Below are 22,528 nucleotides of genomic sequence, written 5' to 3'. Positions count from 1 at the left end.
ATCGGCTCTTGGGCAGCGGCTTGTGCCGGGCTGGGCCGCGGAGAGCGGCGGAACCGTCCCGACGGCGGCAGAGGGACCCCCGGCCCCTCTCCACGCCCCCCGGGCGGGAGGGCGGCCCGTCACGGACTACAGCTCCCAGCAGCCCCCGCGGCCGGGGTCCTCGCGGCCGCCGCCGCACAGGCGTTAAGGCGGGCAGCCCGCAGGGGCCTCGGGCGGGCGCCATGGACGACGAGGAGGAGACGTACCGGCTGTGGAAGATCCGTAAAACCATCATGCAGGTGCGGGGGGCGGCGGCATTGGGGGGTGGGGCGGGGGAACGGGGGATGTGTCCTGACCTGGGCCTACCGCCCTTTCGCAGCTCTGCCACGACCGGGGTTACTTGGTGACCCAGGACGAGCTGGACCAGACGCTGGACGAGTTCAAGTCGCAGTTCGGCGAGAAGCCGAGCGAGGGCCGGCCCCGCCGCACCGACCTGACCGTGCTGGTGGCCCACAACGACGACCCCACCGACCAGATGTTCGTTTTCTTCCCGGGTGAGCGGAGCCGGCGGCCGGGCGAGGGGGGCGGCCCTGTCCCCCGGAGCCGGGGGGGGGGGGGGGGGGGGGGGGGGGGGGGGCGCTTCCCAACGCTGGCGCTGCCCCTTCCGCAGAGGAGCCCAAGGTCGGGATAAAGACGATCAAGATGTACTGCCAGAGGATGCAGGAGGAGAACATCACGAGGGCGCTGATCGTGGTGCAGCAAGGCATGACCCCCTCCGCCAAGCAGGTGCGAAGGGCCGGGCGAGGGCTGCGGCTCCGCGCCACGCGTGTGCCGCCCGCCTGTTTTGCGGTGCGGTGTTAGGTGAATAAAAACCTGGGATTTCCCTCCGGATAAAATCTTTCACCAAAGCCTGCTGTGCCTTACCGCAGGCTCTTGCTTAACATGCAAGCGTCTTTAACCAAAGCAGCTGGTTCTGGTTCCAGAACGGCCGAGGGCCCGTGAGCTGTTGGGAGGTGGGTGAGAGGAGGGGGGACGTTTGCCAGCGGTCAGGAGGTCTGTGCGCTCGCTCTGTCTGCGCGGCTGATCCCGTAGTGCCGGGGGCACATCGAGGGGCGGATCGGAGCGCTGCCCGGGCTGTCCCCAGCGCAGCGCTGCCGCCTGACAGACCTTCCCCTTCCCAGTCCCTGGTCGATATGGCTCCCAAGTACATCCTGGAGCAGTTCCTGCAGCAGGAGCTTCTGATCAACATCACAGAGCACGAGGTGAGCGGTGACGGGCAGCGGGGCAAGGCCGGGATCATCCGTCCGTTGTGCGGAGCCGCAGCTCGGGCTGCTGCCAGGGACCTTCCCTCAGTCGCTGAGCGACGCAGGCGTAGTTTCCTTCCTTGCAAACATGTGGCTTCTCCTGCCGCTGTGAGGAGCCAGTCGCTGTCTCTGCCTTTCTAATCTTAGAGTCTCTCCCCCGTTGTTTACAGCTGGTCCCGGAGCACGTGGTCATGACAAAGGAAGAAGTAACTGAGCTACTGGCCAGATAGTATCCTTTGTTTGTTCTTCCCTTCCTGCCTGGGTGTGATGCATGCTTGCTTTGGGCTGAGAATTAATACATCCACGTGTGAGAATTGATTACTTTGTTCCGTGAGCTGGGGGAGTTGCTCCTTGACTCCCTGCGCAGCAAGCTGAGAGAGAACCAGCTCCCCAGGATCCAGGCCGGGGACCCTGTGGCCCGGTACTTCGGAATAAAGCGTGGTCAGGTAAGAGAGAATTAAACTCTGGCTCCAGCTCCCTGCGGGCAGGGCAAGGAGAGGAGACCCCCAAGGGCACTGCAGAACTCTTGGAGGCAGGAAAGGCATCTGTTTGACCAGTAAAAGCTGTTGTAGTTGGGCATGGGCATGTGTCAGCTGCGCAGACCCAGCAGGGCCGCAGCTGGCTTGCTGACCCAGCTGGTGACGGGCAGCAGATGAGACCCAGCCCCGTGCTCTGTGATTGCCCCTTCCCCTTGCACCGAGGCGGGGGGGACACTTCCACACAGCACCCCCGGCCGAAGGGCTCCGTGGCTGCCCCGTGCTGCAGCTCTTGAGCCGCAGCCGCCGGGTCTGGGCGCCCACAGCCCCGCGGGGGAAGCTCGCCACCCGCCCCTCCCGCTCCCGACCTCCTTCTGTCGGCCTTGCAGGTGGTGAAGATCATACGGCCGAGCGAGACTGCGGGCCGCTACATCACCTACCGACTGGTGCAGTAGCCTGGAGCTGTGGGGTAAGGGGGAGCGCAGAGGCCTCTGGCTGGTGGCAGCTTTTGGGCAGTGCATTGGGCTCACACTGGGACTTTGCGGGGTTGGCTTGAAGTGAGCTGCCTCTGAGAAAAGACTATCTCAAAACTTTAGATTGTGGAGGGTGCTGCTGGGGAGGGGGCGGCCCGCGGCGAGGCGTACCTGCTCTCTGCCTCAGGAGCCGCTCTCGGGACATGCCTGTGGGTGTTGAGTGGGGCTCGGCCGCGAGCGTGGCCTGTGGAGGGAGGCGCGAGGCGATTCTCATCCCGAGCTCTCTCCTCCAGGTGTGCAAGAGCTGTGTAACCCCCCTCCCCCCCATCTTCCCACCCACCGACAGTTCACAGGCGCTCGGAGGTGGCTGCATTTTCATAGGCGGCCAAGAAAATTTGCTTTCCGTGTTGCCTGTATGCAGTCATGCTACTTGGCCTAGTTCCTTGCTTTCCAGCATGGACTTTGCTGTAACTCCTTAGTCTTCATTAAGGACTTAAGCCATGGAGGTAGCCTAAAGGAACAGAAGCGTGCAGGGAAGAAGAGAGTGGAAAAAGGCCTTTGCTTTCCTGTTTAATAGGATCTTATTTTTAATAAAGATTTGTACTCTTGCTGTTCCTCACTGGTATTGTATTTCTCAGCCTCACCCTGTAGCAAAGCCTTGTGGACTTCGGGAGTTCCCGTATTTTTCTGTCTGTTTAGAGTATCTTGCTGTGGAGGCTTGGGTGGGCTCCCCATCGTGGCTGCGGAACTGATGCAGCTCTCGTGTGCAGCTCTGACGCTGCGGTTCACTTACTTACCTTGTTGTTTACCTCATCTGTTCTGCCTGCCAGCCCTTGTTTTGAGACCTTTGTGTTCAGATATTGCAACAGGGAGTTGCTTATCACCCGCAAGTCGCTTTCATTTTAGTCTGTTCCAGGTCTCTCGAGGGTTTTTAAGCTTCAGTTTACTTGCTAGAAATCCTCAGAGTGCTTCCTTCCAGCGCTTGGCCTGCTGCAGCTGTGGGTGTACGAGTCTGGAGGACTCATCTCCAGGATTGACACAGGTTGGAACACACACATTTTATTTATTTTTTTGGAAGCGTGTCCATCCGAACACAGCAAAGCACGTAACACAGCTTCATACAGCAGTACAGACATGTCATAACAAACATGCGTTACTTTTTCCACGCTGAAATAATACACAGCCAGAAGGGTGCCTGTCACCGTGTGAAGCTCAAGCGGAGCTTTTGCACCTTCCCTCACTCACGTTCACCCGCCGTCCACCCTTGCAAACACCTGGCACCACCCGGGTGCTCTTGCCACCGTGGAAAGGACCTGCTGGAAGAATCCAGCCGCCTTGTTGAAGAGCTGCGGAGCTGAACGTCTCGCAGGTGTCCAGCTCCTCCCTGGATCCGTTACGAACCGCGCAGCTGCAGGTCACCGCGGGGCTTGTGTACCTTTGCCCTGCGATGCTGAGATGCGTTTCCCATCAGTCCGGGAGAGCTCTGGCAGCCGTGGGGCCTCACATCTCCCCCGGGCTGGGCACAGCCTCTGTCCCCAGCCCAATTCTCCAGTACCAAGGTGCCCTGGCCCCCTCCAGCCGCCGCTCACCGTTCCTGCAGCGGGGACGTGGCTGCTGCTCCGCTCGCTCGGCTCCCTCGGCCGGGGACCTGCCTCCGCCGTCGCGCTGGGGCGGGTGCGCGAGCAGAGCGAGAGGGAGGCAACCCGGTGTCCAGCGCCTCACGGGGAAGGGTCTGGCTAATCCTGAGAAACCAGCATTGCATTGGTGCTGGTTCTCAGGAGCCGCTTTGTGGCGAGGAGCCTGTGCAAGCCCTTGAGCCCCCTCCCCATCGCTTGGCCCTGCGGGACCGAATGCAGCCAGGTACGAGCAGGGTAACAGGAGGAAGCAGCTTTCAGCCCTTTCTAACCTAGAAATCTACTTGTTTCTCTATGCTTCAGTGCAGAAAAGTCTCATAGCTTTAAAAAAATACTTTGGCTGGTCTTGTTTAAACCCTGAAGTTCCTTTGCCAGAAGAGGTAGTGGGTTCATGTTGAAGGGTTATCTCTACAAAAAAAAAAAAAAACAAAACCAAAAAAAAAAAACCTCTTGCATTGGGAGGGGCTGTGGCTCGATTCAGGCCCTGGCAGTCCCGAGGAGGAGAAGGAGGCAGCTCCCTGGGGTGACCTGCTCTGCCCAGTGCCACCTCAGGGCCAGCTGGAAGAGCAGAGGTGTAGTCCTGGACTTGCAACTTAAGATTTTTGGAGACCAAATGTCTACCAAAAAAAAAAAAAAAGTAAAACCCTGAGAGATCATGCAATGCTCAGGACCCTGCAGCCAGGAGCACCTGTCCCCTGAGCTTGCTCACAGCCTGCAGGTTGCTCTTCGCGTGGCTCCCGCCAAGTAGAAAAATGCCCATAAATACAAACAGCAACGCAAACCTTGTCAGCCGAGCCAGGACAGGCAGGTCGCCCCTTGAGTCCTGTGTTGCTTAGAAGTGCTGATGCAATCAATTCATCGCTAGACGTTGGAGGCCTGGTACAGTCAGTTATAAATGATAAATGTACCGTGCAGGGCCTGGCAAGCAGCGCAGCTGCAGCCCTGAAGCCAAGGCCGGCTCTGGGCGAGATGGTGCGGGCGGTTTGTGCCGATCCCCGCGCTCCTCTGGCCGCGTTGCCTTGCCGGGGAGCAGCTCCCCGGGCCGGCAGAGCCAGCCTGCGCGTGGTGCTGGGCACTGTCCGTCTGTCCGTGCGGTGCCCGTGCCTGGCTGCAGGGCCCTTCTTCCCACCCCCCCCCCCCGCCGCTGTCGGGGAACTCTCCGCGTGTCCTTCTGGCAGCCTCGTCTCCCCTTCCAGCTGCAGCCAGCGAGGATGATCAGACCCTTTGATTTGTCCTATTTTGATTTCTGCAGTAGCGGCATGGGATTAAGGAGTGTGGCAAAAATTAAGCCTGCAGCCTGGCCCGGGCATGACAAAGCGCTGGGTCCCTTCCCAGTCCTGAACAACAAGCGAAGGGTCTGCCCTGCTTCAACTCCTTCCCAAGAAATGTGCTTTGTGGGCTGCTGGCCCCAGCCAGGGCTCCCAGACTGGCCGGATTGTCCCCGCCGGGAGCCGAGGGGCTCGGGGGTTTTGTGTGAAAGCTCCAAACAGCGAGATCTTGCCTGCAGCCGACACACCAAACCCCCCTGCGCTGCCCCTCCCCGCCCCATCACAGCTTCCCACGTCACTACGCCGGGGCAGCATCTGGATTTTGCCCCTTTTGCCCCGTCCCAGCGTCCGCGGTACTTTTGCTCAGTGGCTTAAATAAACCGGGGCTGCTGCTGGTGGCTGCCCGGGCTCCTGGCTGCCGCGTGCCCAGCTGCGTTGTTGGACTGGTTTGTGTTGTAGTCCGTGTCGGCGGGGCAGCTCTCAGGATACTCTTCTGCGTCGCTTTGCTCCTCTCCCGGGGGGCTGCAGCAGCGGGGAGCGCTGCCCCCCGCATCCCACTGGCCCACGCTGCAGCTCCGGCTCCGCTGTCCCTCGCTCCCGTCATCGCCGAACTGAGCTTCGTCTGTGCTGGTTTCGCTCTCCTGCTTCGTTAGCTGGGTTCGGGGGGCCCCGTCCGCGGCGGCCAGCAGCTCCCCGCTGTCCTCCAGCTCTGAGTCGGAGTCGACGGAGCGGTCACCGGGCTCTGCGGGACAGAGGGAGCCCTGCGTTACGCTCGCCCAGCACCACGGCATCAGCGGGAGCTTTGGTCAGCAAACGCCGTCTTCAGGACAGGGGAAGGACTCGGTGTCATTGCCACTGGTTCCTTGTACTTCCCGAGAGACCTGTGCCCACCGGGGAGGAGACACCGGGTGCCCTTCACTTACCTGCGAAGGAGTCAGCGCTGTAATCCAGGTTCCCCTTCTCCGAAGGCAGCTGTAGGTAGGGGACACTGCCAGGAGGAGCTGCAGGCTGGGAGCCTGCGCTGGCCTGGAAGGAGAAGAACTGGTGGTGAGGGCATGGAAGAGGCCATTTCATTTCATGGAGAAATGGTTTCAGAAAACGGAGATGTACCAACTACTTGTCCCGGGGTAAAAGTGCGCAGGCTCCATCCCCCCACCCCCTGCCTATCTCACCTACCAAGACTGTTCTTTTGGGGCAGAAAATCACTCGCAAGCAGAGCGGGGATGCCTATGGGGACATGACGAAGCAAGGTGCATTTTGTAAGAGAAGGGCAGCAGCGTCAGCTGGGCCCGTACTGCTGTGGGGCACAGCAGGGATGTTCCCCGTCTGCGGGGCAGAGCACGAGGCCAGGGCACGGTTCAGGAGAGGGGTGGGGGTGTTGGGGCTGTGGGAGGGTCTGCCCCAGGTCGCAAGTGTGAGCAGAGTGTCTTGAAAAGCTCCACATCCCTTCCCCAGAGACTCCTACCCGCTCGGAGCAGCTGGCTGCCTCCTCCTTGCTGTCTGTGCCGTATTTGCTGGAGTCGGCCAGCACCGTGGTCTCCTTGGTCTCAAAGATGGTCGAGTAGAAGATGATGAGAGCCTCGATGATGCGAGCTTGGTGCGGATAATCAACCAGCGAGGACAAAGAAATAGTGGCATCTGTGGGCCTTGGGCGCATCAGTGTTGGCCCAAAGACAATGCCCAGGTTGCTTGAGGTCATCTTGTTGTCCTGTTCCACTTCCACGATCCTGGAGAGGAGGAGGGGGAACTCGCGAGAGCGAGAAGGGACAGACAGACGGGCAGGGCTCACCCCACCAGGCATATCGGGGCCGGGGGAGCTGCTGGTCTGGCAGCACAAGGCTCCCCGTTTGCTGCACACACAAGCTCCATGAGCAGCAGAGAATTATCTGCAGCCATGGATGGGCCATCCCCAGCGCCAGCGCGGGTCCGGTGGGGAGGCTGCACTTCCCTTCCCACCCCAGGGAAGAAGAGGAAGGTGCCCCAGCACCCGCAGGGTCCCTGGACCTGCCGTCCTCACCTTCTCAGGTGCTGCAGGAGGTACTGGAGCGTGGCCATGTTCTCCCAGGGAAGCTCCTTCAGCAGCTCCTTCAGCTTCAGCACCAGGTTCGCCACCACCTTGTCCGTGTCGGCTCCTTTGTCCACCAGCTCAGGGCCCCCTTTCCCGCTCTTGCCCTTGGCCTCACTGCCCTGCAAGCTCTCCTTGGCCAGCCCCATCAGCTCGTTGTACATGCGGAACGGCATAATGGGCTCGGGCAGCTGCAGGGAGAACGGGGGAGATGGGTGCTGGTGAGCCGTGCCTCCCCCGGGGGCCCCCGCCCTGGGACCCAGACCTGTCCCGTGCTGCTGAGTTGAAGAAACCCAGGGCCCTTCTACAGCAAGGAAACATCCCCTGTGCTCCCGAAGCCTGATACCCAGGGGGTAATGTTTGTTTATCCATCCCCTGAAGCATGTAAATCCAGCCTCCTTTGTGCTAGCCAATTAGTACCTGTGAATTTCAACCAAAAAGCAACGTTTGATCAACCCGTGGGTGCTCTCTGCTGGGTAGGTACCTCGGGTCAAGGTTAAGGGATTCTCTTTTTCCCTGGAAAAGCCCTGGCCTGCAGGCAGAGGGGAGGTGGTTGGGAAGAGGCTGGGGGTGGGTTGTTGTGGGGTGAAGGCGAGAGGGATCAGCAGCGCCTGCAGCCCAGGCGGGGCTGCCCTCAGGAGGAAACGCTTCCTTTGAAGTTTGTCTGAGGCAGCCAGAGCAGCACGTTAACTAATTGGTGGTTTTGCATGGCTGGTGATGTTTTCAGAGTGGCTTAAACTGACATTTCTGAGGACAGGCTGCCTCTCAGGGCAGAGCAGATTCCCTCCAGTCCAGCACTTTGCAGAGGGACTTTAAACATATTTCTCTGCCTGAGCTATCAGATTGTGCTTCAGGACTGATTTTTTCCTCTCTTTCCATTCTGCTTTTCTCTGGAGAAACTGCAGAAGCGATCCAGAGCCCTCCTGGCCTCTCCGTGCTGAGGTCCGAGGGACAAACCCCCCCCCTCCTCACACTGAGCCCCGAGGCCACGTACAGGAGCCCCCCGTGCAGGGACACCCACCCCCGGAGAGCGGCGAGGCTGCGGTGGGAAGAAGCAGCTTCCCCTCCTCGGAGGATGTGGGTGACGCTGCTGTTGGGTACCAGTGCCAGGGCGGAGGGTGCCTGGGCAGAGCCACCGTGGGTGGCCCGGGGGGCTCAGCACCCACCTGAATCCAGCGCAGGGTGACCCGAGGGGCTCGGCACCCAGCCGAGCCCAGCGCAGGGTGACCCGAGGGACACGGCCCTTCTCGGGGAGCCGCGAGCTCAGCCCCGGCGCTGCCGGCGACCTTTGCTGCCTCGCTTCCCTTTTCGGGCGCTCAGTTCCCCAGCTGCAGCGGGGAGGGGGGATTTGGTGCTTCCGCACGTTGTTTTTCTGCGGGCGCGGTGCAGGAGCTGCACGAAGCGCCAGCGGGCGAGTTGTGCGAGGGCTCGCCCGGAGCAGGAAACCCGCGGTCAGCTCGGAGCGGGCGCAGCGTGGGTGCTCGTCCCCGCTCCTGCATGTGGCCCCATCCCCACTGCTGACCCGCTCCCACCTGGGAGTGGCCCCTCTCACCACCCACAGTTATTAAGCCCAGTTCGTGCAGAATTACTCCTGCCGGAGATGTCCCAGTGAAGCCACGTTTGGGTTTGGGAAGTTGGTTCCCCTGGCCGCGTCTCCTCTGTCCCCCCAGCACCTTACCTGCCGCAGGTAGAGCTTCAAGACGTTGCTGATATCGTGAGGGGAGGCCTGGGACAGCTCCACCAGCTCTTTCCCGTTCTCAAATGCCTGGCAAAGCTTCTCCACGCGGGTCTTGACACCATTAACTCGGTAGATGCCCTGTAAAAGAGGGAAAAGTGGAGTTGAAGTGAGATGTTTTTCTTCGAGATTGCACAAGACAGTGAGCTTCTGGCCCCCACGCTCTGCTTCTGGGTTTGGAAATCCCTCTCAGAAGTCATTCTGGGACATCCCCTGCCAGCTCAGACGTTACTGTCATTCCTGATTCACAGGAGAGAGGCAAGAGATGTGACTTTCCAAGGTCAGAGTTTGGGGTATTGGGGCCGAGTTTATCACCTGGGACTTTCTGGCTTCCTGCCTCCAGCAATCTGAAAACTGAGACTGTCGGTTTTCATGCCAAGGCAGAGGATCATTTCTAGAGAAGGCAGCTGAGACAGCTTCGCCAACAAAGAGGGAAGAGAGAGTGCGTCACCTTGGTTTTCAGTGCCCGCTTCTCGATCTCAGAAATGCACTTCTTGATGATGAAGGGGATGCCGTCTGAGCTACTCTGAGAAGCCTTGGTGAAGTCTTGCCCGAAAAGCTGCAGCTTCCCTTGGAGTTTCTTGTGCCCACACTGGATGGCCAAGGTTTCCAGGCACTTCTTGTGGCAGGCCAGGTAGCACTGGAAAACAGAGCAATGGGCGGAGGTGGGCGGCAGCACCAGGCTCAGGTGGAAGGGCACCCACTGAGAGACACCACGTATTGCTCTGAGAATGAGGAGCTCATTGAGCACGATGGCAGGCAGGAAAAATGCCTGTCTTGGTGACGCTGCAGGACCAAAGCAAAGCACCTTGAGCCCTCCCCAAAGGAGGATTGTCTTCCTAAACACAGGTTAGAGCTGGGCAAAGGTAGTCCTGCCCCAAAGTTCATGCTGGCACCTCTGCTTCCACAGAGAACTTGGCCCTCCTGGCTGTGGTTACACCCATGGTTTTGTCCACATGTGTCACAGCTCCTGGCTGGGTTTCTGCAGCAAACCAGTGACACCCAGGTAAAAAGCTGCCCTGCAACGTGCTGCTGCAGAGCGCGTGGCTCTCATCGGCGGACACTGAAGCAGAGGACCGTGCACAGGTAGAGGTGAGGTCACCCTATCCATGGGCCATGTCCTCCACCTGTTCCACCCTCAGAGCTCCCTTCCCACTTCTCCCAATTTTACCTCCTCGCATTCTGCTCCCTGGAAGTAAACGTAGCTGTTGCACTCCCGACACTTGGAAGGGGCGCGGAGCTTCCTCAGCCGATGAGTCTGGGCAGCCTTGGATAAGCCGACGTTCCGGAAGGGCCCTGTTGGAGCCGTCATCTCTGGGGTCATCCCATTGATGCCTGTGAGCAGAACAGGAAGAAATGCGTCTGCACACTGGCTCCTGAGGAAGGGTTAAGCACAGCTTGAGTGGAAGGGTCACTGTCACAGAGCAGGCAACCAGTTGGATGCATTAGTTCTTTAGCAACATTACAAATACCCTGCACTCTGAGGTGTGCAGCCCCAGTGCATCTGTTCCCACTGCTCTGAGCAGAGCTCATCCCTTGGTAAAGGCAAAGCTATTGGGCTCCTCACGGGTCACCGGCAGGTATCCTCCCAGCAATTGCTCGGTTTAGCTCCAGAACTACTGAACTGGGGGCAAGTCAGCCTGCAGTTAGCTTTGCCACGGTCTGTGGGTGCAGCGCACACCGCGTCACTGTCACGCTGGCACGTACTCTGCTCAAAGGTGGTGGCGGTCTCATCCTTCTCCTCCAGCTCTTCGCTGGAGGACATGGTGCCGTTGGAAGACAGCCGCTGGAGCTTACAGCCAAATTCACCTGGCAAAGGAAAACCCACGAGCCGGTGAGAACACTGGCACAGTCGTTTCTCTTCTAAGTGTGCCCTGATGCATGTGGCCACAGCAAGCAGTTGTGTGCCTTGTGCAGCTGGGGCAGCTCCCGGGAGAAAATGGGAAACTGGGAGCTGGTGGGGGCTGTGTGGGCCTGCCGTGGTCTGCGGGGAGTAGGCTGCAGCTGGTGCAGTGAAAATGTTCTGGGGTCCCCCCTCCCACCCCATCCCACCCCACCCCACCCCACCCCACCCCATCCCATCCCATCCCACCCCATCCCATCCCATCCCATCCCATCCCACCCCATCCCATCCCATCCCATCCCATCCTGTTGAAGACTGGGCTCAGAGCAGTTATTTACAACAGTGTTCCTACAAGGCTGATAAAGAAGTGACAAGTCCTGCCTAATGCCAACGTTCTGCTTTTAGGCTGACAGTGTTAGGAGGGGAAGGGCTGCCTGCCCTGGGCTGGGTTTGGTCTCTACCTGCGTTTGAATCCAGGCTGCTGTCAGCTTCAGTAATGGTGGTCGGCCAGGATTTATGGACCTGGTGTCCCCTCCCACCTGCAGAAGAAAACACATAGTCCGTTTGAGATTGCTTCCTGCGTTCAGGAGAGAAACAGAGGAGGACAGCCTGGACACTGAAATTACTGCAGGAAGCTGCTCGGGTTTCTGTTGACGGGCTGGTGAGGGGGCTGGTGGGGCTGTGATGGGAAGGAGGAGATGGGAAGATGGGGAATGGTCTGTCAGGTAGCACTGGACAGCAAAAGCAGAAAAAAAACCTTCATAGATCTGATGTTGTGTCAGTCAGCCTGCAAGGCTTCCAGCCTGTCCTACTGCTGCAAAGAGAAGCCCCCGCCGCGGTGCCCGCTGCGGTCACGCTTCGCTCCTGCCCGGGGGGACGCAGCCTGCAGCGAACGGTGCCGGGGAGGGGCTGGCGGAGCAGAGACCCCCCCCCCCTCTGCTCCGGGCTCACCTCTCCGCTCAGCCCCGCTTTGGTGCTCCTTGGCTCCTGCCCCCCCTTCCGAGCCCGCCCCGTCCTTGGGCAGCCCAGCCCCGTTGGAGCCGGTGTTCGTTGAGAAGTCGTTGGCATTGAAGCTGCCTTTCCGCGTCCGAGTAAAGGGGGACCTGGTGGGCAGGAAGAAGGAGAAAAACGAATGTCTGAGGGGATGAGAAGGAAGGACACTTGAAAACCTTATTCATGGCTGCTATCCACCTGTCTTGGGATTTACAGGCCTCTCATGAATTCTAGATAGCCTGTCTCATCCATCAGAGGATGTGAGGCAAATTCCCAGCCGGTCCAGCCCCAGCTTTCCCAGCAGGAGCTGAAAGCATGCTGGTTTCTGTGGGGGAGCGTAGTGCCAGCCCAGGGGACAGCTGTCAGCGACAGAGAAAATGAGTGTAAACCAAGAATGATTCCCCGCTCGCCTTTCCTACCAAGCGTTGTGTGACACGTAGGGCTCAAAGTCGTACTGGATGTCGGGTTCATCCCCTCGCTGGAGCTGCTTGACGTGGGAGGCGTATTGCTGCCCGGGGTCGTAGAGCTTGCTGCTCTCGCACAGCGTCTGGAAGTTGACGGGCAGTGGAGCCGTCTGCATGTGCATGATCTGGTAGAAGGAGATTGTGGCCTAAAAATAACGTAGAGAAAATTAGACATGAGCTTTGTGAGCTGATGCGCACAGAGAATAGAGACAAGGAGCTCCGGGTTAGATGGGAAATCAGGAGCACGGAGCAGTGCTTGGTCTGCAGCCTTGAGCTTTTCAGAGCACAAGGGAGTGAGGAGTGCTCTGCATCCAGCTGGACCTCATCTGAAATAGGGGCAGCTAAGCCAGGTCTGCTGGGGAGGCAGCTCTGAACCTCTCCCGAGCAGGATATGACCACCCCCTGCCCTGGGGCCATCCCAAGCAAGCCCCACTCACCGTCTTGATGACCTGGTCGCTCTGTTTGATCACTTCGTGGATCTGCCGCAAGGAGTTCACCTTGGTATCCTCCAGCTCCTGCTTCTGGGTGTTTGCATCCGCAACACAGGTCCGGTATGTGGCCATCGCCTCTTCTGCCTGTGAGCAAGAGACAGAAACATCTCAGAGGGAAGGAGAACAAGGGGAACAGCTCTCTGCACTTGGACCCCGTTCCTCTGGGCATTCCCGCGCCGTGGCCGAGGATCTGTGGGGAGCTCAGTTCAGTCCATGGAGCTCCGGGCTGCTCCAGTGCTAGAACAGCAGGGAGCCAGAAGGTCCTTGCCCAGCCCGAGGCCAGAGCTGTCATGTTCCTACCTTGTTCTTGGCTTCCTCTTCCAGCCGCCTCTTCTTGTCCAGGGTTTTGGTGGTGATGCTGCTGGTGGTGTTCTGCTGCTCTTCTTCCGCTTTCACTGCCATGTACTTGGCCTTGTCATGCTCCTCGCTGCGCTGCATGTATATCTGCTTGGCCTTGCGCAGGTTCACCTCAGCCTCTTGCTGCCAACGAAAACAGAGACCCAGGGTGAGGACTGGCCTCTGCAAGAGGATTGTTATCTCCTCCAAGCTCCCCAGGGCCCTGCGTTTCCCCGGCGTCCCCCAGCATGGCAGAGCACCCTTGGACAAAGACCCTAACGCTGCTGGCGAGGGGCAGAGTCCAGCACCAGGGTACGTGTCACCGGGGCTCTCCAGAGAGAGCTCGGGGAGCGCAAACCCAGCCTGTGCTGCCTGGATGTCACTCACCAGTTTCCTCTGCGCCCGGTGCCACTGCTCCTTGATCTCCTTCCTCCGTTTTTCATGTTCAAGGCGTCTCACCGTCAGCGGCTGAATCAGGAGGGAGAAACAACCCCCACAGTGGTCTGAGCTAAACGCTCACCGCTCTTCCCTTTGCAAAAGGCTTTGCAAGGAGAAGTCCCCTGTGGCAATTGTTGTCATTCCCCAGCACATCTGGGCTCGGTTGCGGGGAGGGTTTGTGACACGGATGAAAATCTGCAGCCTGGGAAGTGCCAGATGCAGTTTCTTCCAGGCTGAGCTAAGCAAGAGCCACCCTCTGCAACGAGAGGACGTCTGCTGCTCCCCAGGGACACAGACTGCAGGACCGTGTCCACCCTGCACCAGATCATCCCTCTCAGGACTCATCCTGTGTCTGAGCACCCCTGCATGAGCCTGCGCTGCCCGGTCCCCTCACCTGGAGGAAGGTTTGGTGCTGCAGGGTGCTGGCAGCCTGCAGAACTGATGTCCCGTGCTCCATGTCCTGCTCCAGGGCCAGCAGGTAGATGGACAGGAAGGGCATGTTGGTCTGAGAAACGAGAAAAATGCGTCACCCTGAGCCCCAGCACCGCGGCGTGAACCGAAGGAGAAGCGTCCTCCGGTGCGGCGTCCGGGGGACGGAGCGCAGGAGGCTCGGCCTGGCTGCCTGCTACTGACAAAAGCCCTGTCCTGGACCACTCTATGACTGGTGTCAGATACCTGCAAATCTTACTGCACTACTATTTTTTGAGTGCATTTTTTCTGTTGCAGCGGTGAATTGTTCTCTCTACCAGCTTCCTACAGACCTCTCTGGGTTCCTATGGGGTAAAGATGGTCATGATCCTATCCTGAGGAATAATCATTCCTCTGGCAGCCTGCACCTTCTTTTCTGACAGCCCTTCTCTCTGTGACCATTGTCACTAACGTCTCTGGCAGTGGCCAAGGACAAGGCAGGCTCTGCAGTGGCAGGGTCAGGGCAAGCAGCAGTGCCAGCCCGGGGAGCAGGGGCAGGGGAAGGGCTGAGAAAGTCTCAAGCCCTGCTGAGTTCTTCTCATCTCCCTGCACAGGCCAGTCAGCGTGGGCGCGGGCTGCTGAGAGGCTGCTTGCGGGGGGGTGTGGGGGGGGCTGGAAGGGCCCGTGGTGTCTCCTGCCCCGCGCCTGGGCTGGAGAGCAAGGGAAAGGGCACGTCTGGCGTGTAAGCCTGCCCAGGCTCTCCCGCCTGGCACACCTGGCATGGCCAGGGCAGAAATACCAGCTGCTGATGGAGGAGCTTTTTCAGGGTCTTGGCATTACCCTTTGCTTCGGACATGTGAATTTTGCCAAGCAGAGAGCTTTGGAGAACCGCACGTTTGTTCTCCTGGGTGATGCAAAACGAGCTCTCCAGGGCTGTTTGCTCCTGGGGTGGCACAGAGACAGCCCGACAGCCTGGGCGGCCGTAGGGACGTGGACTGACCTCCTGACTGATGGTTTGCTTGCAGCTGTTTGCCATCTTCTGGAGCCCTTTGGCAAAATCCATCTCTGGAAGACAAAGGTTGGAAGTGAAAAGACATACGCGACACCAGGATTTCCCTGCTGATTGGGTTCCTTTTGAAAAATAAATCAAGAACTTCAGGAATGAAGTTCACCGCTGCCCTTGCAGTGTCTGACTCCCTCAGCCACGTGCACGTGAGGACCTTGACCTGTTCTGGTGCTGCCGTGAGGGGCTCAGCCCCGCTCCGGAGAGGACCCACCCGCCGTCCTCCCCGCCTCACCCAGCGTGGTCCTTTTCTCCAGGTACCCAATGAGGTCCTTCATGTACTTGGAGATGTTTTTGGCATACTGGAGGGCGGCATCTACACCCCCCTCGCAGCGCTGCAGCATCACGTCCACTTCCTCAGCAGGCGGCCGGCCTGTGATGGGACGAGGGGGAAGGCGGGGAGAGAAAGAGGAGAGAGACACTGAAGGTGCTGCTGCCACTGTGCGCGCTGACCCATTCCCTCTGCCTGCCTTCGAGTTTCCAGCAGCACCAGAACAGCCAGGAAAACCCCAGGACAGCCTGGCTCAGCCCCGCAAGCTCCGTGAGCTTTCAGAGCAAACCTCCCCGTCTCTGTGCTGGCACCGTGCTGGGCTGGTGTCCCGCTGGTCCCCGGTGCCAGCAGCAGCTCCGCTGCTTTTTCTCAGCCGAGAAGCCGTGTGTGGCTCGGGACCACGGCAGCGATGGGGACAATGCTGGTTCCTGCTGGCTGGTTTGCTCAGCCACCCCAAACCCTGTGCCCAGAGCCTGCCTGCTCACCCGTGTCATAGCTCTCCATGCCCGAAGGCATGCCGTCTCCTCCAGGCCCCGGGATCCCCCCGTAGAGGCTCTCCATAGTCTTTGGGAATTGGGAAAGAAAAGGGACAGATCAGACAAGAAGTAGTGGGATGGGGGGGGAGGCAGAAAGCCGGGGCTGCTGGAGCCTTTCTGGTGTTTCTGGAAGTCTGCTGTGCCCAGCCCGTGGCCCTGCAGGAAGGCCAGGAGCTCACGGGGACGTTGCTGGAGAAACACCTTGCTCTGTGCACACACCAGACCGGGACAGAGCTACGGAGAACAGCCAGAGCCCTGGTTTGTGCCTCTGCTGGCAGCGGCTCCATCCCCTCCTGAGCCACCGTGCCCCTTGGATTGAGCTGCCAGGCAGCTTTTCCCTTCTTGGCATGGCGGTGAGGACAGGAGCAAGCAGCAGAGCCTACATGCAGCTCCGCCGGGCTTGGAGGTGGGCCGGGAATCCCACGTCTGGGTCTGGGGGGCTCAGCCCCTTCCCGAGCTGGGGGTGAGCGCTCCGGCACAGCCCAAGACCCCCGCGATGGGAGCAGGCATCACTCACCTGGTTCTGGTCGCTGGGTGGGATGGAGAGGATGGTGCTGCTGTCCACCTCGCCCATGAGGAACTCGGACACGCTGTGATGAGAGGAAAGGGAGGACGGGCAGTGACAAGCTGGGCGGTCACCCTGCAGCACCCGACCCGTGTCCGAGGGACTGGGCGAGGACCAGGGCAGTCGGAGCTGCAATACTAGTTTCAGTGGGGATCAGCTCAGCCCTGCGTGATGAGGTCTGAGCGGCTCAGGCAGGGGAGCAGAGCTTGGCCCAGCACTGATGGGGGGCCAGGGGATGGAGCCTGCGGGCTCAAGCAGGTTTTGGGGTCCCTCCTCAGTGCTGGAGGAATTGCTGGTGCAAGCGGCAGGAGGAGTGAATCCGCCCTCCCCACAGGTCCCCAAAGCACCCCCCCCCAAACCTGCTGCCACATGTGGGGCCGTGCGGGGCGAGGGGACAGGGCAAGGGGTGGAGATGTGTCCTGGTGTTGGGGGAGACGGGGTCTATCGGGGGGGAACCTTCTCTGGGGTTCGGGTGGCCAAAAGTCCCTTACGTGCTGCTGAAGGACACTGCGATGGTCTCCACGGCCTTCTCGAACTCCCGCTTGTCCGTCTCATTGTTGGATTCGTAATGGAAACCTGGAAATGAGGAAATGTGGAAGCCCCGCGGCCGTGAGCGCACCTGTCCCTGTCTCAGGCAGAAGGGGCTGCTGGCTCCTGCCAGGCTCAGCCCCGCTGTGGGTCAAGCTCGAGGGAACAGTGGGGAGGAGAGGACCGTCCCTATGGATAAACGGACTTTCTCGAGCTCAGTGCAGTGCCTCTGACCCCTCCATTTCTCCTGTGATTGACTTCCCTGCCAGCATCACTCGGCTCACGTTTCTGTTTGTTCCCATTTCCCAGAGTTGCTGGAAAGGTGCTGCTGGCTGTGGACCTGCCCCACCGCCTCCAACGTTACGGCACCTCCGGAGCCCCCAGGAGCTTCCCCCGGGGGGGCTCTCGCCCGCGGCCGAAAGAGGAACCACCAGCAGCAGCGGGAGCCGGCACAGCCGGCGTTTGGCAGACGCCCAGACCAAGGGACACTCGTGACACCCTCGCCGGCGGCCAGCGCTTCTGGGCAGACCCCGGCGCCTTTCGAGTCGGCTCCTCTGGGGTGCGGGGGGCTGGTGAGCTGAGCTCCCCCCCCGCCACAGTGAGGGGCTGGGGGCTACTCCCCCCTCTCTGCCCAGGGATGGGGGCAGCCTGCACTCGCGCCGTCGCGGCCCCGAGTGGGACCAGCCCCATGGCAGACCTCCTGCCACCCGCCACGAGGCTTCCTGTCCCCTCGCGGTTGCTGTTTGGTGTCCAGGAAGCGGCACGGTGACGCAAAATGTTGTGTTCTGCCTGTGGTTAGCGCAGCCATCCCCCTCCCTGCTGGGGTAACTGCAGCAGGGGGTGGTGCCCGGGCCAGGCTCTGGGCCCCACAGACCCCGTTCCTATAAACACGAGGTGCTGCCAGGAGCAGGAGCCGATTATTTAAGTGTTTTTCCTGCGGCCACGCTTGGAAACCCCCAGGCAGGGATCTGGCCTCTGTCATTTCTGGCACTACCTAGTCCTTAAAACTAAACCACAGCAAGCAGGCAGCTGATGCCTTCGCGCTGTTTGGGGGGCAGCTCCGCTCCTGGCAGCCCCCCACGGGCTCCCTGCACCCCACACAGCTCAGCCTGGGGCAGGAGGGCAGCGGGACAGAGCTCCCAGCCCCATCTTCTCACCCTTGACCTTGGAGATGAGGGTCCCGGCAGCCGTCAGGGTCTCCAGGGTGTTGAGCAGCGGGTACTTGTTGATGACCTGGCGCAGGATGCGCAGGGTTTCACCCAGGCACTCGTGGGCCAGCGGCCGCTGGGGCTCCTTGGGGTCTGCAAGAGAGGGGGGCTGAAACGCTGCCCCCCGTCCCTGCCCTCCCCAGCCTCCCATCCGCCTCCTGCCAGCCCACCCCGCCAGGCTCCCGGACCATGCTGCCCATCCCCTTGGCTTTGGGGCTCCCCGGGACTGGCACCACCACATCCCCAGCCCTCCCCTTCCATCCCCGCTGTGGCGAAACCAGCCAGTGTGTCCTCGGCGCAGCAGCGGGCCCGGCGCAGCCCGACCTTTTAGGCATTTTTTTTCCTCAGTAGTAACTTTTTCCCTTGAAAGCAGTTCGGGAATTTCCTCCCCATTTCCTTCCCTTCCTGCCTGCCGGATGGGCGCTCCCAGGCGCTGGCAGGGATGCAGCAGGTCTCTGCTGTCACTGTGCCCCATCCAGCCGGGCTCGCTGCATCCCGGGGGGTCCTTCCCTGGGCACTGGCCCCATCGTGGGCTCCAGGGGTCTGGCCCGGGGGTCCAGCCCGGCTCCCCGCCAGCACAGTGCCAGGGCTTGGGGCTGGGTGCCAGCAGCTTGTGAGGAGCCCATGGGATGGGAGCACTGGGATGGGAGCCTGGCACCCACCGTCTGGCCGGGCAAAGCCCCCAGCTCGGCGTCAGGAAGGGGTTTGCTCCATTTCCAGTCCCCTTCCGCAGTGGGAAGTGGGGACACCAGAGAGACTGGGAACAGAGCTGGGAATGGGGCTGGATGGGTGCAGAGGAGAGCTGGATTCTCCAAAATCATGGCTGTGTCCCACAGGTGACCCAACCTCCCCCTGTCTCTGCCAGCTTGGGGATGGCACCGTCCCGGCTGTCCCAGACTGGGTCCAGCAATAACCGGGGACCCCGAGTGGGGACAGCAGCGGGATGGTCACCGTCCAGCTTTGGGCTGTTTCCTCCCTGCCCTACAATGCCCAAACCTTCACAGGGACCTGGAAGCATCACCCCCCCCGGGCTGCCATCCCACGCCCCCCCCCAGCAGCGCAGACCTCAACCCCGTTCCCACTGGCCCAGCCATGGATCCAGGCTGGGTGCTGCCATTTTCCACGCTGAGTGGAGGATGCATCAACATGTTTGCAAAGACAGCGGCGAAAACACAGCACCATGTGACACCCACCCCCCCCCACCCCCCCCCCCCCCCGCCCTGGCCTCAGCCCCACCTCGCCACAGGGACCACGAGATCGTGGCTGTTCCCTTTGCCTCCTCAGGCAGGGACGCCCACTCGCAGCCCACCCAGCCCCAGGCTGGGGCATCGGCCCCATCCCACCGGCTGCCCTGGTGAGGCTGGTCCGGTGAGTCAGGGGGGGCTGTGCCCGGCACCCCGCAGGGCTTTGGGGGGCCCTGGCAGGCAGCTGGCACCGCTGCGATGTAAACAGGAAAACGGGCGGATGAAAATAGCTCGCAGGCAGGAAGCCGCGTTATCCTGGCTCGGAACTCCCGGCAGCCACCCACGGCTGCTGTAGTTCAGCGTGGCCCCCCCCCGGGGGTCCCGCTCGCCCCCCAGCCTGGACAGACACCCCCCCACCCATGGGGAAGGGGGATGCTCCGGGTGATCCGGCGCCGCGTGGGCAGCGTGGGCAGCACCGGGGCTGGGGGCCACGGGGGGACTCACCGTCACGCAGCACCACGTCCCGCAGGTTCTCCAGGGCGTCGGCGAAGCGGGCCACGTCGGCCAGCAGCTGGGAGATGTCCTCGGTGTCGATGAAGGGGCCCTCCCCGCCCTCCATGGGGCTATAGGACGTGGGGGTCTTGTGGCCCTTGGGCACGGCTCTGGGGCCCGCCGCGGTGAGGGGGAAGCCGGCGGCGCTGGCATGGCGGCTGAGGCTGGTGGGGCGCTTGAGGGTCCCCACGGCGCTGGGGCTGGTGCTGAGCTTGGAGCTGGAGGGCGGCAGCTCCCCCAGGCTGGAGCCAGGTGTTTCCAGGCAATCCTTGCGGGAAAGGTCCTGGGGAGCGGGGACGAGCGTGAGGACCCAGCAGGCACGGCCAGGACCCCGGCTTGGGTAGGGAGGGGGCAGCACCCTGGGCACCCCCTTCCCCCCCCGCCGTGCCACCAGCCTGGAGGGGTGAGCTGGCACCAGAGCCTGCAGCCGTGCCGTGCCTCAGTTTCCCCAGTTAGGTATCCTGGCAGAGCCCGCGGGCGATCCTGCCAGGCTGCGGTGCTGGGACAAGGCGCAGCCCCCCCCGGCGTTTCCAGCCCTTTGGGAATCTTGGGGTGGGGGCTGGTGGGGACAGTCTTGGGACCCTGCAGGGTGAAGGCAGTGACTCTGCCATCCCGCCCCCCCCCCCCCCCCCGCCTCCCTCCACGCTGCAGGCAGCCCCTGCAGCCAGCACTGCCCTGGGCTCCCTGCGATTAACCGCCCCAGCACTGGGGTCTCACAAGGAGCCTGTGTTCCTAATCCAGTGGCCAGGAGCTGGCTCGGCCACCACATCTGCCCGCTGGCCCCATGGCCCACCCTGGGCCCCACCAGCTCCTGTGGGCCCGGGGTTTGTTTTGGGGGGCACACAATGACTGTGTGGGTGACACTGCCTTGTCCCCCACCAGCACCCACCGTGCTGGATCTCCCCATCCCCGGGGGGCCTGGGGACCCCAGCATGGCCAAATGGCATCAGGATCTGGCCCCACTTGTCCCTTCCTCTTTTTCATCACCAGGTCGGGCCCGGCCCCTGCCCTGCAGGGATGGGGGCAGGGATGGGGACACCTCCCAGGCCACTCTCTGGAGGCTTCGCAGATATTTTATGGACAGGGACCCCCCAATTTCTAGGGGTAAAATTGCCCTGAGGGTGGGGCTGGTACCGGCACCATCCGGGGCCGTGCACTGCGTGGGGGCCACGCACCCCGTGAGAGTCCCTGCGGCACGGGGAGGGGGCCCACCCTCGCCCCTCCAGCAGCTCCCATCAGCAGCCCTCGGGCACCCAGGTGTGACACGAGTGTGCTGGGTCTCAGCATCCCTGGCTGGGCGCTGCTGGCTCGGCGGGGCCAGGAGCCATCTTTGGTGCCGACAGGGCAGACACCGAGCCAGCCAAGAGCGCGAGGCCGCCGTGGGCGAGAGCTCAGCCCCACGCTGCTCCCAGGGCTGGCCACACTCACCCAAGGCCTGCGAGGGGGCTGCCCAAAGCCCCCCGACCCAAAACAGCTTGGGACCAGCCCAGCCTGTGGAAACCTGTGCAGCAACCCCCCCCCCCCCACCCCCGACACCCTGGTCCCCCCCACACCGGCACCCACGGTCCGCACCCGGCCATACCGTCAGCCACACCGCGGGCGCGTGGGGCAGCGAATCCAGGGAGCGTTTGGGGGAGTTGGCTTTACCCGCCCCGCGGCGCCCGGCCGAGTAGGGGCTGTAGCTGTTCCTCCCAGCCGCCCGGCCGAGCATCCCTCCGTCCACCACCCATAGGCCCCTCTCCTGGGGCACGGGGGGTGGGTGCCCCTTGCTAAGGAGCCACGGGCGGGCTCCCGGGCCCCATCGGCCCCATGCTCTGCGGGCTGGGGCGCAGGCGCGGGGCGGGCAGTGCCAGGGTGCGCGAGGAGCCCCGGACGCCGGCCAGCCCCGCGGAGGTGAGGCGCTTCCTCCCGCACCCCCCCAGCACTGGGGGGGTGCCCACAAGTAAATAAATATATGGCAGGACCGAGGCGGTGGAGCCAGCCGAGCCCGGGTGTTCCCCTGTGCTCCCACTCCTGTCTCCTGGGAGGTTTGGGGGTTTCTCCGCCCTCCCCAAACCCTCAGCTGCAGCCCCCACAGCCGGGCTCCCCTGCCCTTTGATGCAGTCCCCCGTTTCCCCCCAGCCCCGCTTTCCCTCCCAGGGTGGCTGCCCTGCTCCCTTCATATGTGGCAAAACCCACTCCCAGTGAGCAGGGTCCTTCCTCAGCCCCCTCCTCCTCCTCCTCGCAGACCCCCTGGCCGTACCCAAATCCCCCTTCCCACCTCACAGCTGTTCCCAGCAGCTCCGTGGGCGCAGTGGCCCCATGACCCCCCAGCCCGCCGAGGGTGTGGGGGGGACACGGGACACTCACCGGCAGGGTCTGTGGGACGGGGCTTCCCGCCCGGCTCTTCTTGGAGATGGAGGGGGTTTTTATCAGCTCCCGCTTCTTCCGGGAGAACATGGTTCCCGGGGGCGGCAGAGCCCCGGCCCTGGCAGCCCCTTGCTCGGCGCGGCCGCGGGGCCTGGCTGCCAGCTCCTCACCGCGCCGGCCACATTCGCCGGGGCGAACTGTCAGGAGGGCGCGTGTGACGCCGCCTTATTTCCTCATCGGCTTCGCAGGCAAACCTGAAACAGGAAAAGCCAAACGCGCACCCAGGGCGCGAGGCCGGGGGGGCAGGGGGACCCCGGCCGCCCCTCCGGGGGCTCGGGCCAGTCTCCAGCCTCGCAGGAGGCAGC

General features: G+C 61.9%; 2 protein-coding genes across 3 annotated transcripts; one reads left to right on the top strand and one right to left on the bottom strand.

The window, feature by feature from the left end:
* The first annotated feature begins 149 nt into the window (after positions 1-149).
* Positions 150-2,851, top strand: POLR2E (RNA polymerase II, I and III subunit E). Its single transcript, XM_042794581.1, has 8 exons — positions 150-278; positions 359-533; positions 650-765; positions 1,161-1,241; positions 1,454-1,512; positions 1,651-1,729; positions 2,149-2,228; positions 2,526-2,851. Exons 1-7 carry the CDS (start codon positions 222-224, stop codon positions 2,212-2,214), a joined length of 633 nt encoding a protein of 210 aa, XP_042650515.1. The 5' UTR covers positions 150-221; the 3' UTR covers positions 2,215-2,228; positions 2,526-2,851.
* A 424-nt stretch (positions 2,852-3,275) lies between these two features.
* ARHGAP45 (Rho GTPase activating protein 45) lies at positions 3,276-22,418 on the bottom strand. Of its 2 annotated transcripts, none has more exons than XM_042794579.1 (23): positions 22,164-22,418; positions 19,767-20,097; positions 18,028-18,171; positions 16,834-16,918; positions 16,295-16,367; positions 15,727-15,805; positions 15,206-15,343; positions 14,908-14,972; positions 13,894-14,004; positions 13,449-13,529; positions 13,026-13,205; positions 12,672-12,809; positions 12,190-12,380; positions 11,729-11,880; positions 11,239-11,316; positions 10,642-10,743; positions 10,106-10,269; positions 9,386-9,574; positions 8,878-9,015; positions 7,152-7,390; positions 6,600-6,861; positions 6,058-6,160; positions 3,276-5,876 (listed from the first exon to the last, which is right to left on the bottom strand). In XM_042794579.1, the coding sequence occupies exons 1-23, from the start codon at positions 22,251-22,253 to the stop codon at positions 5,506-5,508; spliced, it is 3,504 nt and encodes a 1,167-aa protein (XP_042650513.1). In that variant the 5' UTR covers positions 22,254-22,418; the 3' UTR covers positions 3,276-5,505. The 2 variants fall into 2 exon arrangements, with proteins under 2 accessions (XP_042650513.1, XP_042650512.1); XM_042794578.1 differs by lacking the exon at positions 22,164-22,418 and adding an exon at positions 21,397-21,602.
* Between the last annotated feature and the right edge of the window lie 110 nt (positions 22,419-22,528).

This window comes from Tyto alba, unplaced genomic scaffold, assembly GCF_018691265.1.
Source record: "Tyto alba isolate M040663 unplaced genomic scaffold, T.alba_DEE_v4.0 Super-Scaffold_20000042, whole genome shotgun sequence".
In the NCBI taxonomy this organism is placed as follows: Eukaryota; Metazoa; Chordata; class Aves; order Strigiformes; family Tytonidae; genus Tyto; species Tyto alba.
The sequence above is the reverse complement of the archived record's forward strand: the minus strand, read 5'-3'. Positions and strand labels throughout refer to the sequence as shown.

Coding starts and splice junctions, on each gene's coding strand:
- POLR2E (XM_042794581.1), top strand. CDS start 222: ATGGACGACGAGGAGGAGACGTACCGGCTGTGGAAGATCCGTAAAACC. Junction 1,513..1,650: donor ACTGAGCTACTGGCCAGATA/GTATCCTTTGTT, acceptor CTCCCTGCGCAG/CAAGCTGAGAGAGAACCAGC. Junction 1,730..2,148: donor TCGGAATAAAGCGTGGTCAG/GTAAGAGAGAAT, acceptor TCGGCCTTGCAG/GTGGTGAAGATCATACGGCC.
- ARHGAP45 (XM_042794578.1), bottom strand. CDS start 21,525: ATGCTCGGCCGGGCGGCTGGGAGGAACAGCTACAGCCCCTACTCGGCC. Junction 16,919..18,027: donor CCTCATCTCCAAGGTCAAGG/GTGAGAAGATGG, acceptor CCTCATTTCCAG/GTTTCCATTACGAATCCAAC. Junction 9,575..10,105: donor AGGGAGCAGAATGCGAGGAG/GTAAAATTGGGA, acceptor TCTGTTTTCCAG/TGCTACCTGGCCTGCCACAA.